Source organism: Salmo salar, unplaced genomic scaffold (assembly GCF_905237065.1).
Source record: "Salmo salar unplaced genomic scaffold, Ssal_v3.1, whole genome shotgun sequence".
In the NCBI taxonomy this organism is placed as follows: Eukaryota; Metazoa; Chordata; class Actinopteri; order Salmoniformes; family Salmonidae; genus Salmo; species Salmo salar.
Window position 1 is genome coordinate 507,561 of NW_025547587.1, and position 16,736 is coordinate 524,296.

At 44.5% G+C, this 16,736-nt stretch overlaps 1 protein-coding gene across 1 annotated transcript; it reads left to right on the forward strand.

Annotated features, from left to right (window-relative positions):
- The first annotated feature begins 306 nt into the window (after positions 1-306).
- gprin3a (GPRIN family member 3a) lies at positions 307-5,818 on the forward strand. Its single transcript, XM_014156827.2, has 2 exons — positions 307-648; positions 1,873-5,818. Exon 2 carries the CDS (start codon positions 1,962-1,964, stop codon positions 4,296-4,298), a length of 2,337 nt encoding a protein of 778 aa, XP_014012302.1. The 5' UTR covers positions 307-648; positions 1,873-1,961; the 3' UTR covers positions 4,299-5,818.
- The last annotated feature ends 10,918 nt before the right edge of the window (positions 5,819-16,736 follow it).

A 16,736-nucleotide genomic window follows, 5' to 3' on the forward strand; every position in this document is an offset into this window, starting at 1 on the left:
TTTGGGGAGCTTTCCCCAACAAGATTTACATGCTAAAATCGCCAATGTGTAGCACCAAGACCCCTTTAAAAATGATCAATACACTTCTTGTGTAGGTTATACTAAACCCTCCTCTTAGGAAACCCTGATGGTTAAATAGATTATAGAATATGTGAGACGCGCGACCTAGATAGCTCGGGTTCTCTTCTATTTTCCGCTCTCTGCCCCGTGATGTTTTCGTGTATCCATCCTTGAAGGCGTGGTGGCACCCCGCCGCTCTCTCTCTCTCTCTCTCTCTCTCTCTCTCTCTCTCTCTCTCTATCTCTCTCTCTCGCCTCCCTCCCGACTCTAGGATCTCCCATCTCCGTCTCTGTCTCCGCCCCAATGAATGCATCGTTTCATTCATTCATCTATCTACTGTATGCAAAGGGTAGCGAGTCGCGTTCGCTGACAAATGAACGACGCACCAAGAAGGACACGCATTGCAAGTGTATCGTAATCGCTTTGACAAAAACCAACAAACGATTCAAAATAATCGTTGATTTCTGCTAAATAACTGCAAGAAAACGCGATCTTTCTAAGGCGTTATGTGCCTCCCTATAGGCTGATATGGATTCCTTGCCAAGGTCGACAGTAACTTCAGGTAGTGGAATTCGAGCGGGGAGAAAGGTGCGTATGTATGGAGGCGTGTGGTTTAGTTTATTACCAGTTGATTGTGTGTAAAGCTGTTTCCCTTTCCGATATAAACGTTAATTTAGATGAATATATGTTTTATATAACTCACAGTATGTTTCAGGGATGTTTATATATAACCTATAGCCTATAGATGAGGTGAATATATGGGCTGGTGTCAATGATGGTCCTGATAAGCTTTAGATTTGCAGGAAGATACCCCAGGAGAGGAGGGGAGGGGAGAGGAGATGAGGAGAGAAGGGGAGAGGAGGGGAGGGGAAAGGAGAGGAGATGAGAGGAGATGAGGGGAGAGGAGGGTAGAGGACAGCAAAGGAGAGGAGGGTAGAGGACAGGAAAGGAAAGGAGAGGAGAGGAGGGGAAAGGAGAGGAGATGAGGTGAGGGGAGAGGAGAGGAGAGGAGAAGATGGGAGGGGAGAGGACAGGAGGGGATATGAGGGGAGGTGAGGGGACAGGAGAGGAGATGAGGGCAGGGGAGAGAAGTGGACAGGAGAGGAGGGGAGATGAGGGGAGAGAAGAGAAGTGGACAGGAGAGGACATGAGAGGAGGGGAGAGGAGATGAGGGGAGGGGAGAGGACAGGAGAGGAGGGGAGATGAGGGGAGGTGAGGGGACAGGAGAGAAGATGAGGGGAGGTGAGGGGACAGGAGAGGAGATGAGGGGAGGTGAGGGGACAGGAGAGGAGATGAGGGGAGGTGAGGGGACAGGAGAGGAGGGGAGATGAGGGGAGGTGAGGGGACAGGAGAGGAGATGAGGGGAGGGGAGGTGAGGGGACAGGAGAAGAGAGGAGATGAGATGAGGGGAGGTGAGGGGACAGGAGAGAAGATGAGGGGAGGTGAGGGGACAGGAGAGGAGATGAGGGGAGGTGAGGGGACAGGAGAGGAGATGAGGGGAGGTGAGGGGACAGGACAGGAGAGGAGGGGAGGTGAGGGGACAGGAGAGGAGATGAGGGTAGGTGAGGGGACAGGAGAGGAGATGAGGGGAGGTGAGGGGACAGGAGAGGAGATGAGGGGATATTTAGTTTAGTCACATCTGTATTTCAGAGTGTCATCAGTGACAGCAAATGAATAGTCCTGTCACAAATGTGTGTTGAGAGAAATCATATCTATTTTCCTATTTCTAACTTTGAAATAATAACACATTTATTGTTCTGCAATTCAAGTAGGCCTATTGACTATAATATACATTTGGTAATTCTTCACCAGGTTATCAATGTGAAGATCAACCATTGACTCCAACCAATCAATTCACTTCTAACTGTACCTGAGGGGTTCTAGAAGACAACGCCATTGCCATGGAAACGCCCCCGGGTTCCAAGCGGAGGACGGTGGTCGCACAGATGGAGTCGCCCCGCGCAGGGGGCGTGGCTATGCTTGCCGTCCTCGGCAACACAGAACCCAACGCCAACCGGGGGGTGGAGCCTAAACTCAATCTCCAACTGTCGCCAGGCGAGGCCTCGCCCCATGTCGCCGCGGATACCAGGAAGTTGAATGGAGGACGTGGAAGTGGCACCTCCCCTTCCTGTCTGAGGGCTGATTGCACGGGAAAGGAGGGATCATGGCAGAGCAAAGGAGGGAGTATAGATGGGAGAGGAGGAGGGGTATTAAAACCACTAACAACGCCTGAGAGAGAGGAAGTTAAGAAAAGCAGGATCCCTACTACCACTACCAGCAGCGACCGAAGGCTGAGGTCTCCCAACATCAAACACACCACGAGCCCTAAAACACACACACACCGAACAGAACACACCTGGGATGCCAGCTCCAAAGTAGAACACTCCAGAACCCATCACTTGTCTGCGGTGAGCTCCAAACCCTCGGCTTCCAGAACCGTGCAGGGTTCTAAGGATCCTCAGAAGGGTTCTAGTTCTAAAGGTCCTGCTCCACCACCCGCCCCCCTGGCCACCTCAAGCCCCAAATGTAGAACCACCGTTGACGTGATGCTCACATCAACCACCTCTGACATCATCACAGGGGGACGAGCTTCGGACTCTGACCTGTCCATGGAATCACTAGGGGTCAAGGTCAACACACCCCATAATTCTCCATTCCTGACCCCTGACCCCTTCGCCACGGCAACGGACAACACAGAGACGACTCTAGAAAACGCAGCTCGCCGACTGGAATCCAAAATGGCCGCCCAAGTCTCAGAGGGGTCGTCGACAGGGACGATGACATCACAGAGTGGCACCCGTCTGTTAGGAGGGGGAATGGCCGGAGGACCTACGTTATCCCAGAAGGCCATGCAGCAGAGTGACACGGCGGCAACGCGCGAGGCCCTGGAGAGGGACGTCAACCCCCCAGAGTATCGCTGGGGTGACGGGCGTAGCCATGACGATTGCGCGGGCGGGTTGCCGCGGGAGACCAAGCCACATGGAGCCCCGCTGGGAGACCCGAGTCACGTGGCAGACGGAAATGTCATCGCCATCACCGGCGGCAACGACGATGAAGCGTTGTCAAGCTCAACAGAGAAGGGGAAGAAAGAAATGGGAAGAAAGGAGGAGAAGGATAAACACCAGCCTCCAGGGACCGGGAGCTCCAGAGTGCGTAAAGAGGCCGGCACCATGACTAACCCCAGCGAGGTGAGGCGTTCCTGGGGTGAGGCCCGGAGGGAGGTGGGGGTTCAGGCTGTAGTGGAGGTGTGTGACCGCTCCGCCACTACCAGCCCCCGCCTGCTCACCCTGTCCCTACGCTCTCAGAGAGACACAGACTCGAGGTCCAATGGGCTGACAGCTGGGGGTCAGAGGGGGAGTGTCCTTGTCTGTGACCTCTGCATGGACCAGCAGGTCAGAGGTCAGGGGTTAAATGGAGAACTGGGGCCTTTGATTGGTTTACAGAGCTGTCAGTCAAGGTTGGTCACACCGCAGAACCAGGAGGCGGGACTGAATGCAGTAGCCCCGCCCCTGTGCTGCATTCCTATTGGCCTAGCCCCATTCCAACACATCTGTCAGATAGACATCGAGCTCTGCAGCCAATCAGAGCTCCCGAACAGTAATGATAAGCTGCCGACCACCAATGAGGAGCTGCCGACCAGTGTCACAAACGACAAGCAGCAGAAACCATCCGAGACCCACAGCAAAACTAAAACCAGACAGACAGGCAATTCAGGTACCAAGACTAGCCACAAACACAGAACCCACTCCTCTCCTTCCCACTCCTCCTCTCACCGGACCCACAGACACAAACCAGGCACGGGCAGAGACAAACAGAAACCAGGGTTGGAATGGAACCAGACTGGATCGGACCTGTTCCAGGCAGAGCCAGCCCCAGGGAAGAGTACCACCAAACTGACTGCGGAGAACCCAGAACGAGCTGGTGACCCCGAACAGGAGAGGAAGGACTCTGGGCCGGTGCAGAACGTGGTTTGGGACGAACAGGGGATGACCTGGGAGGTGTACGGCGCATCGGTGGATCTAGAGAGTCTGGGGTTCGCCATCCAGTCACACCTGCAGTGCAAGATCCGAGAGCACGAGAAACGCATCGGAACACTACGGAAGTCTGTCTCCCAAGAGGTTCCCTCTCCGGGAGCGAAGAAGTGGAAGGAGAAGAAGAAGAAGAAGAGGAACGTTTTCCGGTCAATATGCCGACCGGGATGCTGCAGGAAACCTCCAGCGTCGCCCGCAGGGAAGTGATAGAGCCGCGGAATGTTTGGAATGTTTACAGACGAACATTCTAATCTAGATTTGTAGATCCATTCTATAACATCACCCGCCAGGAAGTGAGAGAATTTTCGGGTAATGTTCGTGGGCATTCCAGAATGTTCACGGATGGATATTCTAGAACAACATTATAGTCACAGGAGGTTGGTGTCACTCTAATTGGGGAGGACGGACTCGTGGTAACGACTGGAGCGGAGTCAGTGGAACGGTATCAAATACATCAAAACACGTGGTTTCCATGGTTTCCATGTTGTTCGATGCCGTTCCGTTTGCTCCTTTTCCAGCCATTATTATGAGGGCTCCTTCCCCCTCGGCAGCCTCCACTGTTTCTAACCTAGAACATTCTGTAACAGCAAACCTGTTCCTGTATTTGATTACGAGGATACATTTTCTACAGTTGTTCTAGGAGGAGGAGAAGAGATATTCAATCCGTCAACTGCAAAGGAACAAAAATAAATAAAAACTATGGATACTTTCACGCATTATTACGACACCACGTATCTGGTGTTTAGCCAAGACAGTAGCCACACGAACAGCGAGGTGATGTCCCAGATGGCACCCTGTTACACCCTATTTATAGTGCGCTACTTTTGACCGGAGCCCATAAACGGAATAGGGGGGGGGGCCGTTTTGGGACACGGACCATGATCTATACTGTATCACTGCATCATTGAATGAAGACGATGAGTTTGTAGCTAAAACAGAAAAAAGGCATTACGATTATATGATTCTCAATTATGCATGAGTGTAGCTACATCTTAGTCATTTAGCAGACACTCTTATCCAGAGCGACTTACAGTAGTGAATGCATACATTTCATACATTTTTTTTCCCCCTGTACTGGTCCCCCGTGGGAATCGAACCCACAACCCTGGCGTTGCAAACACCATGCTCTACCAACTGAGCCACGCGATACACAATACACTGTTTATCGACATCAGCTGTTTTTCACTGTGGAAAAGAGACTCAATATACATTCATATCAGCTGTTTTTCACTGTGGAAGAGAGACTCAATATACATTCATATCACCTGTTTTTCACTGTGGAAAAGAGACTCAATATACATTCATATCAGCTGTTTTTCACTGAGGAGAGAGACTCAATATACATTCATATCACCTGTTTTTCACTGAGGAGAGAGACTCAATATACATTCATATCAGCTGTTTTTCACTGAGGAGAGAGACTCAATATACATTCATATCAGCTGTTTTCACTGTGGAGAGAGACTCAATATACATTCATATCACCTGTTTTTCACTGTGGAGAGAGACTCAATATACATTCATATCACCTGTTTTTCACTGTGGAAAAGAGACTCAATATACATTCATATCAGCTGTTTTCACTGTGGAGAGAGACTCAATATACATTCATATCACCTGTTTTTCACTGTGGAAAAGAGACTCAATATACATTCATATCAGCTGTTTTTCACTGAGGAGAGAGACTCAATATACATTCATATCAGCTGTTTTTCACTGAGGAGAGAGACTCAATATACATTCATATCAGCTGTTTTTCACTGTGGAGAGAGACTCAATATACATTCATATCAGCTGTTTTTCACTGTGGAAGAGAGACTCAATATACATTCATATCAGCTGTTTTTCACTGTGGAAGAGAGACTCAATATACATTCATATCACCTGTTTTTCACTGTGGAAAAGAGACTCAATATACATTCATATCACCTGTTTTTCACTGTGGAGAGAGACTCAATATACATTCACATCAGCTGTTTTTCACTGTGGAGAGAGACTCAATATACATTCATATCACCTGTTTTTCACTGTGGAAAAGAGACTCAATATACATTCATATCACCTGTTTTTCACTGTGGAAAAGAGACTCAATATACATTCACATCAGCTGTTTTTCACTGAGGAAAAGAGACTCAATATACATTCATATCAGCTGTTTTTCACTGAGGAAAAGAGACTCAATATACATTCATATCAGCTGTTTTTCACTGTGGAGAGAGACTCAATATACATTCATATCAGCTGTTTTTCACTGAGGAAGAGAGACTCAATATACATTCATATCAGCTGTTTTTCACTGAGGAAAAGAGACTCAATATACATTCATATCAGCTGTTTTTCACTGTGGAAAAGAGACTCAATATACATTCATATCAGCTGTTTTTCACTGTGGAGAGAGACTCAATATACATTCATATCAGCTGTTTTTCACTGTGGAAAAGAGACTCAATATACATTCATATCAGCTGTTTTTCACTGTGGAAAAGAGACTCAATATACATTCATATCAGCTGTTTTTCACTGTGGAAAAGAGACTCAATATACATTCATATCAGCTGTTTTTCACTGTGGAGAGAGACTCAATATACATTCATATCACCTGTTTTTCACTGTGGAAAAGAGACTCAATATACATTCATATCAGCTGTTTTTCACTGAGGAAAAGAGACTCAATATACATTCATATCAGCTGTTTTTCACTGTGGAAAAGAGACTCAATATACATTCATATCAGCTGTTTTTCACTGAGGAGACCATAGGTGGTATTTTGTATAATAGTTTTAAACTAACACTAACAGAAATACATGAATAATACATTTTACTATGACACAATGGAATACACTGTATTAGTACTGTATAGGAATGCAGCAAGAACACTGTAGTATAGGCCTTCACGAGTGCTTGAAGCGTCACTACAGACCCGGGTTCGATCCCAGGCTGTGTCACAACCAGCCATGACCGGGAGTCCCATAGGGCGGCGCACAATTGGCCCAGTGTCGTCCGGGTTAGAGGAGGGTTTGGCCGGGGGGGGGGGGCTCATCTTGCTCTAGCGACTCCTTGTGTGCGGGCCGGGCGCCTGCAGGCTGACTTCCGGTCGTCAGTTGAACAGTGTTTCCTCTGACACATCGGTGCGTCTGGCTTCCGGGTTAAGCTGGGAGGGTGTTAAGAAGTGGGGTTTGGTGAGTCACGTTTCGGAGGACGTATGTCTCGACCTTCGCCCCTCTCCCGAGCCCGTTGGGGAGTTGCAGTGATGAGACAAGATTGCAATTGCATATCACGAAATTGGGGGGGGAAAGGGGGTAAAATACAACAACAACAACAAAGAAATAACTTTATTAATCTTATATTTGATCACATTCCAGGACTTAGATTTAACTTTATTAATATTCTACAGTATATGATCACATTCCAAGACTTCAAAATAACTTTATTAATATTTTACAGTATGTGATCACATTCCAGGACTTAGATTTAACTTTATTAATATTCTACAGTATATGATCACATTCCAAGACTTCAAAATAACTTTATTAATATTTTACAGTATGTGATCACATTCCAGGACTTCAAAATAACTTTATTAATATTTTACAGTATATGATCACATTCCAAGACTTCAAAATAACTTTATTAATATTTTACAGTATATGATCACATTCCAAGACTTCAAAATAACTTTATTAATATTTTACAGTATATGATCACATTCCAAGACTTCAAAATAACTTTATTAATATTTTATAGTATATGATCACATTCCAAGACTTCAAAATAACTTTATTAATATTTTACAGTATATGATCACATTCCAAGACTTAGATATAACTTTATTTATCTTAAATGTGTTCACATTCCAAGACTTCAAAATAACTTTATTAATATTTTATAGTATATGATCACATTCCAAGACTTCAAAATAACTTTATTAATATTTTACAGTATATGATCACATTCCAAGACTTAGATATAACTTTATTTATCTTAAATGTGTTCACATTCCAAGACTTCAAAATAACTTTATTAATATTTTACAGTATGTGATCACATTCCAGGACTTCAAAATAACTTTATTAATATTTTACACTGTATGATCACATTCCAGGACTTCAAAATAACTTTATTAACCTCATACAGTATGTTGTAGCACTCCGTTTTAGCTAACTCATAGTAGCTCTACTCTGTATTTTACAGTTGGGTTGTAAAATTCCATTAACTTTCCCAAAATGTCCCAGGTGTTCTAGAAATCCTGCTTGGAAGATACCATGAATTTAAATGGAATTAACAGTCCTCTAACCAGGATTTCTGGAAAATGTGGGCTGTGGGAAAACGAGTGTAATTTTGATGGCCTATTTCCAGCTAGTTGTAATACAACAGGACAGATTGCCTCAGCATTTCAGAAGCTTTTACCTCCCTGCTTTTACTGTCGGTTAATATTTCATCTACTTCCTCTGTTAAAATCCCCAATGCCGACACACACACACACAGTATATACACGCCACAGAGCTTTTATTCTGCACTTAGAGGCCTTGCGAAGGGGGGGGGGGGGGGGTGTACTGAGTGTCGTGACGGGGATCAGTGAGATGAAAACGCGTGTCTCTTGTCTCTCCCACAGGACACGGTGTCTAATACTGGGTCATACTTTAGACTCTTGATGTAATTGCAACACAGTTAGCTCTGAGAGGATTTGATTGGTATTAGCAATATATGGGCAAACTTCCACCTAGCCAATCAGAGGGCAAGGTGGAAGCTATTACCATATTGCGTACACCTGTCAAATCCACTCAGATCTCCATAAGTGAATGGGACGTAGGGTTTAGGGGTCCATTTGGTGATTGGGCCCTGTGTATTAACACTGTCATACTGATAGAGGGGGGTTGGGGGGGACTCACCCCATGTTTTGTTTAGGACTTTGAGAGCTATTTATTGTTCTATTATTTATGTACTCTATCCACTACGGTCACATGATTTGAATTTATCTGAAAAAAAACTAAAGTCTTTCAAAATTGGAAGAAAACTCTGTGTTTGTTCATTGTTTCATTTCATGTGGAATACGTGCCCTACTTCTATTTGGAAAGGTATATGTAAATTCTCTGTTTTTCCTCGCTCTGTCTCTCTGTCTCTCTCTCTCTCTCTCTCATGCTCTCTCTCTCTCTCTCTCTCTGTCTCTCTGTCTCCTCCTCCTCCTCCCTCTCCTCCTCCCTCCCTCCTCCCTCCCTCCCTCCCTCCCTCCCTCCCTCCCTCCCTCCCTCCCTCGTAGTGGAGCTTTTACAGAACTAACTAGTTGTTCTCCTGCTGTTTGAATCACAGAGGCCTGTTTGAATCACAGAGGCCTGTTGGAATCACAGAGGCCTGTTGGAATCACAGAGGCCTGTTGGAATCACAGAGGCCTGTTTGAATCACAGAGGCCTGTTGGAATCACAGAGGCCTGTTGGAATCACAGAGGCCTGTTGGAATCACAGAGGCCTGTTTGAATCACAGAGGCCTGTTTGAATCACAGAGGCCTGTTGGAATCACAGAGGCCTGTTTGAATCACAGAGGCCTGTTTGAATCACAGAGGCCTGTTTGAATCACAGAGGCCTGTTTGAATTATTCACACTGTATTCAAGTAACGGTGCATGTTCACAACAGGAAAAGAAGTAGAGCAGGGATATTTTATTTAAAGGGAGACCAGCTGGAGAAAGGGTTGATGGTGTTCCCAGATCACACACTATAGCCAGATGAGTCATTCTATAAGGAATCAGTATAGCCTGAGGAATCATTCTACGAGGAATCAGTATAGCCAGATGAGTCATTCTATAAGGAATCAGTATAGCCTGAGGAATCATTCTACGAGGAATCAGTATAGCCTGAGGAATCATTCTACGAGGAATCAGTATAGCCAGATGAGTCATTCTATAAGGAATCAGTATAAGAGGAATCATTCTACGAGGAATCAGTGTAGCCAGATGAGTCATTCTATAAGGAATCAGTATAGCCAGAGGAATCATTCTACGAGGAATCAGTATAAGAGGAATCAGTGTAGCCAGATGAGTCATTCTATAAGGAATCAGTATAGCCAAAGGAATCATTCTACGAGGAATTGTATAAGAGGAATCATTCTACGAGGAATCAGTATAGCCAGAGGAATAGTTATATAAAGAAACTATATCCAGAGGAATCATTCTATAAGGAATCAGTATAGTCAGAGGAATCATTAGATGAGGAATCGGTATAGTCAGAGGAATCATTAAATAAGGAATCAGTATAGTCAGAGGAATCATTCTATAAGGAATCAGTATAGTCAGAGGAATCATTAGATGAGGAATCAGTATAGTCATAGGAATCATTCTATAAGGAATCAGTATAGCCAGAGGAATCATTAGATAAGGAATCAGTATAGCCAGAGGAATCATTAGATAAGGAATCAATATAGCCAGAGGAATCAGTCTATAAGGAATCAGTATAGTCAGAGGAATCATTCTATGAGGAATCAGTATAGTCAGAGGAATCATTAGATAAGGAATCAGTATAGCCAGAGGAATCAGTCTATAAGGAATCAGTATAGTCAGAGGAATCATTCTATTAGGAATCAGTATAGTCAGAGGAATCATTAGATAAGGAATCAGTATAGCCAGAGGAATCATTAGATAAGGAATCAGTATAGCCAGAGGAATCATTCTATAAGGAATCAGTATAGTCAGAGGAATCATTCTATAAGGAATCGGTATAGCCAGAGGAATCATTAGATAAGGAATCAGTATAGCCAGAGGAATCATTCTATAAGGAATCAGTATAGTCAGAGGAATCATTCGATAAGGAATCGGTATAGCCAGAGGAATCAGTCTATAAGGAATCAGTATAGTCAGAGGAATCATTCTGTGAGGAATCAGTATAGTCAGAGGAATCATTCTATAAGGAATCAGTATAGCCAGAGGAATCAGTCTATAAGGAATCAGTATAGCCAGAGGAATCATTAGATAAGGAATCAGTATAGCCAGAGGAATCAGTCTATAAGGAATCAGTATAGCCAGAGGAATCATTAGATAAGGAATCAGTATAGCCAGAGGAATCATTAGATAAGGAATCAGTATAGTCAGAGGAATCATTCTATAAGGAATCAGTATAGTCAGAAGAATCATTCTATGAGGAATCAGTATAGCCAGAGGAATCATTCTATAAGGAATCAGTATAGCCAGAGGAATCATCTCCTTTCTGTGCCAGAGTCAGTATGGTAAGACTTGATTGTTCCTGTGGGGGAAAATGTGTTGCAGTATCACGTTCACGTTTAAAATGCTGTTAAATACTCATAGCACATGGTTAAAATATCTAATACCTTCATTCAATGGACATGCTGGGATGTGAACAACTCTACTGATGAGGATGTGACTCCCTCTAGTGGACAGAAACAGACGTCAAATCAAACTTTATTAGTCACATCCCCCCGAATACAACAAGTGTAGACTTTTCCGTGAAATGCTGAATACAACAAGTGTAGACTTTACCGTGAAATGCTGAATACGACAAGTGTAGACTTTACCGTGAAATGCTGACGAAGTGTAGACTTTACCGTGAAATGCTGAATATAACAAGTGTAGACTTTACTGTGAAATGCAGAATACAACAAGTGTAGACTTTACCGTGAAATGCAGAATACAACAAGTGTAGACTTTACCGTGAAATGCTGAATATAACAAGTGTAGACTTTACCGTGAAATGCAGAATACAACAAGTGTAGACTTTACCGTGAAATGCTGAATATAACAAGTGTAGACTTTACCGTGAAATGCTGAATACGACAAGTGTAGACTTTACCGTGAAATGCTGAATACGACAAGTGTAGACTTTACCGTGAAATGCTGCATATAACAAGTGTAGACTTTACTGTGAAATGCAGAATACAACAAGTGTAGACTTTACCGTGAAATGCAGAATACAACAAGTGTAGACTTTACCGTGAAATGCTGAATATAACAAGTGTAGACTTTACCGTGAAATGCAGAATACAACAAGTGTAGACTTTACCGTGAAATGCTGAATATAACAAGTGTAGACTTTACCGTGAAATGCTGAATACGACAAGTGTAGACTTTACCGTGAAATGCTGAATACGACAAGTGTAGACTTTACCGTGAAATGCTGAATACAACAAGTGTAGACTTTACCGTGAAATGCTGAATACAACAAGTGTAGACTTTACCGTGAAATGCTGAATACGACAAGTGTAGACTTTACCGTGAAATGCTGAATACAACAAGTGTAGACTTTACCGTGAAATGCTGAATACGACAAGTGTAGACTTTACCGTGAAATGCTGAATACGACAAGTGTAGACTTTACCGTGAAATGCTGAATACAACAAGTGTAGACTTTACCGTGAAATGCTGAATACGACAAGTGTAGACTTTGCCGTGAAATGCTGAATACAACAAGTGTAGACTTTACCGTGAAATGCTGAATACAACAAGTGTAGACTTTACCGTGAAATGCTGAATACGACAAGTGTAGACTTTACCGTGAAATGCTGAATACGACAAGTGTAGACTTTACCGTGAAATGCTGAATATAACAAGTGTAGACTTTAGCGTGAAATGCTGAATATAACAAGTGTAGACTTTACCGTGAAATGCTGAATATAACAAGTGTAGACTTTACCGTGAAATGCTGAATATAACAAGTGTAGACTTCACCGTGAAATGCTGAATATAACAAGTGTAGACTTTACCGTGAAATGCTGAATATAACAAGTGTAGACTTTACCGTGAAATGCTTATTTACGAGCCATTAACCAACAGTGCAGTTCAAGAAGAAGAAAATATTTACCAAGTAGATTAAAATAAAAAGTAACACAATAAGAATAACAATAACGAGGCTCTATACAGGGTATTACGGTACAGAGTCAATGTGGAGGCTCTATACAGGGTATTACGGTACAGAGTCAATGTGGAGACTATATACAGGGTATTACGGTACAGAGTCAATGTGGAGGCTATATACAGGGGGTACCGGTACAGAGTCAATGTAGAGGCTATATACAGGGTATTACGGTACAGAGTCAATGTGGAGGCTATATACAGGGTGTTACGGTACAGAGTCAATGTGGAGGCTATATACAGGGGGTACCGGTACAGAGTCAATGTGGAGGCTATATACAGGGGGTACCGGTACCGAGTCAATGTGGAGGCTATATACAGGGGGTACCGGTACCGAGTCAATGTGGAGGCTATATACAGGGGGTACCGGTACAGAGTCAATGTGGAGGCTATATACAGGGGGTACCGGTAAAGAGTCAATGTGGAGGCTATATACAGGGGGTACCGGTACAGAGTCAATGTGGAGGCTATATACAGGGGGTACCGGTACCGAGTCAATGTGGAGGCTATATACAGGGGGTACCGGTAAAGAGTCAATGTGGAGGCTATATACAGGGGGTACCGGTACAGAGTCAATGTGGAGGCTATATACAGGGGGCACCGGTACAGAGTCAATGTGGAGGCTATATACAGGGTGTTACGGTACAGAGTCAATGTGGAGGCTATATACAGGGGGCACCGGTACAGAGTCAATGTGGAGGCTATATACAGGGGGGTACCAGTACAGAGTCAATGTGGAGGCTATATACAGGGGGTACTGGTACAGAGTCAATGTGGAGGCTATATACAGGGGGTACCGGTACAGAGTCAATGTGGAGGCTATATACAGGATGTTACGGTACAGAGTCAATGTGGAGGCTATATACAGGGGGGGTACCGGTACAGAGTCAATGTGGAGGCTATATACAGGGGGGTACCGGTACAGAGTCAATGTGGAGGCTATATACAGGGGGCACCGGTACAGAGTCAATGTGGAGGCTATATACAGGGGGGTACCGGTACAGAGTCAATGTGGAGGCTATATACAGGGGGTACTGGTACAGAGTCAATGTGGAGGCTATATACAGGGGGTACCGGTACAGAGTCAATGTGGAGGCTATATACAGGGGGTACCGGTACAGAGTCAATGTGGAGACTATATACAGGGGGTACCGGTACAGAGTCAATGTGGAGGCTATATACAGGATGTTACGGTACAGAGTCAATGTGGAGGCTATATACAGGGTGGTACCGGTACAGAGTCAATGTGGAGGCTATATACAGGGTGTTACGGTACAGAGTCAATGTGGAGGCTATATACAGGGGGTACCGGTACAGAGTCAATGTGGAGACTATATACAGGGGGTACCGGTACAGAGTCAATGTGGAGGCTATATACAGGGGGTACCGGTACAGAGTCAATGTGGAGGCTATATACAGGGGGTACCGGTACAGAGTCAATGTGGAGGCTATATACAGGGGGTACCGGTACAGAGTCAATGTGGAGGCTATATACAGGGGGTACCGGTACAGAGTCAATGTGGAGGCTATATACAGGGGGTACCGGTACAGAGTTAATGTGGAGGCTATATACAGGGGGTACCGGTACAGAGTCAATGTGGAGGCTATATACAGGGGGTACCGGTACAGAGTCAATGTGGAGGCTATATACAGGGGGTACCGGTACAGAGTCAATGTGGAGGCTATATACAGGGGGTACCGGTACAGAGTCAATGTGGAGGCTATATACAGGGGGTACTGGTACAGAGTCAATGTGGAGGCTATATACAGGGTGTTACGGTACAGAGTCAATGTGGAGGCTATATACAGGGTGTTACGGTACAGAGTCAATGTGGAGGCTATATACAGCGTGTTACGGTACAGAGTCAATGTGGAGGCTATATACAGGGTGTTACGGTACAGAGTCAATGTGGAGGCTATATACAGGGTGTTACGGTACAGAGTCAATGTGGAGGCTATATACAGGGTGTTACGGTACAGAGTCAATGTGGAGGCTATATACAGGGTATTACGGTACAGAGTCAATGTGGAGGCTATATACAGGGTGTTACGGTACAGAGTCAATGTGGAGGCTATATACAGGGTGTTACGGTACAGAGTCAATGTGGAGGCTATATACAGGGTGTTACGGTACCGAGTCAGTGAGCAGGGGTACAGGCTAGTTGAGGTAATCTGTACATGTAGGTGGGGGCGAAGTGACTATGCACAGGTAACGAACAAACATCGGTGGCGATTTTTTATGAATTGTTCAGCAGTCTAATGGCTTGGGGGTTAGAAGCTGTTGAGGAGTGATCATTCTATCGTTATAAATCTCACAGAGACAGACAGGGATCATTCTATCATTATAAATCTCACAGAGACAGACAGGGATCATTCTATCATCATAAATCTCACAGAGACAGACAGGCGAGTGCTACAGTTACAGGGTAAACACACCAGAGGAGGCTGGTCGTTGGAGCTATAGGAGGACGGGCTCATTGTAATGGCTGGAATGGAATACATGGAACGGAGTCACACGAGTAGTTTCCATATGTTTTATGTGTTTGATACTGTTCCATTCCATTCCATTCCAGCCATTACATTGAGCCCGTTAGAAAACATAGGGAAAGAGGGAATCCTAGTCAGTTGTCCAACTGAATGCCTTCAGTTGAGATGCGGGGGGAGGGGGGCTGCCTTAATCGACATCCACGTTTTTGGCGCCCGGGGAACAGTGGGTTAACTCCCTTGTTCAAGGGGTAGAACAACAGATCTTTTGGACCTTGTCAGCTCGGGGGATTCGATCCAGCGACTTTTTTGGTTACTGGCCCAACGCTCTAACCACATAAAGTACTTGGTGATGGAAACACCGCTGGCAGAGATGCACTGTCGACACGGGACAAACGCACCTGAAGGGGAGCGGAAAGATGTGGTTAGAGAGGGAAGAGAGAATTTCAATTGCTTATCTATTTAATTTGCTTTGGCAATGATAACAAATGTTTCCCATGCCAATAAAGCCCTTAAATTTAATTGAGAGAGAGAGAGAGAGAGAGGTCAAGTCGCCATGACCACAAATACAAATTCCATCTAGACAACGTTCTCCTAGAACACACAAAAAACTATACATACCTCGGCCTAAACATCAGCACCACAGGTAACTTCCACAAAGCTGTGGACGAGCTGAGAGACAAGGCAAGAAGAGCCTCCTACGCCATCAAAAGGAACATATAATTTGCCATACCAGTTAGGATCTGGCTAAAAACACTTGAATCAGTTATAGAACCCATTGCCCTTTATGGTTGTGAGGTCTGGGGTCTGCTCACCAACTAAGAATTCACAAAATGGGACAAAAATATCCTCAGTGTACAAACGTAAAACACCAAATAATGCAGAGCAGAGCAGAATTAGGCTGATACCCGCTAATTATCAAAATCCATAAAAGAGACGTTAAATTCTACAACCACCTAAAAGGAAGAGATTCCCAAACCTTCCATAACAAAGCCATCACCTACAGAGAGATGAACCTGGAGAAGAGTCCCCTAAGCAAGCTGGTCCTGGGGCTCTGTTCACAAACACAAACAGACCCCACAGAGCCCCAGGACAGCAACACAATTAGACCCAACCAAATCATGAGAAAACAAAAAGATAATTACAAAAAAAAAAGGACAAAAAACAGCGCAAACTATACTGCTATTTGGTCCTAAACAGAGAGGACACAGTGGCAGAATACCTGACCACTGTGACTGACCCAAACTTAATGAAAGCTTTGACTATGTACAGACTCAGTGATCATAGCCTTGCTATTGAGAAAGGCCGCTGT

Coding starts and splice junctions, on each gene's coding strand:
- gprin3a (XM_014156827.2), top strand. CDS start 1,962: ATGGAAACGCCCCCGGGTTCCAAGCGGAGGACGGTGGTCGCACAGATG.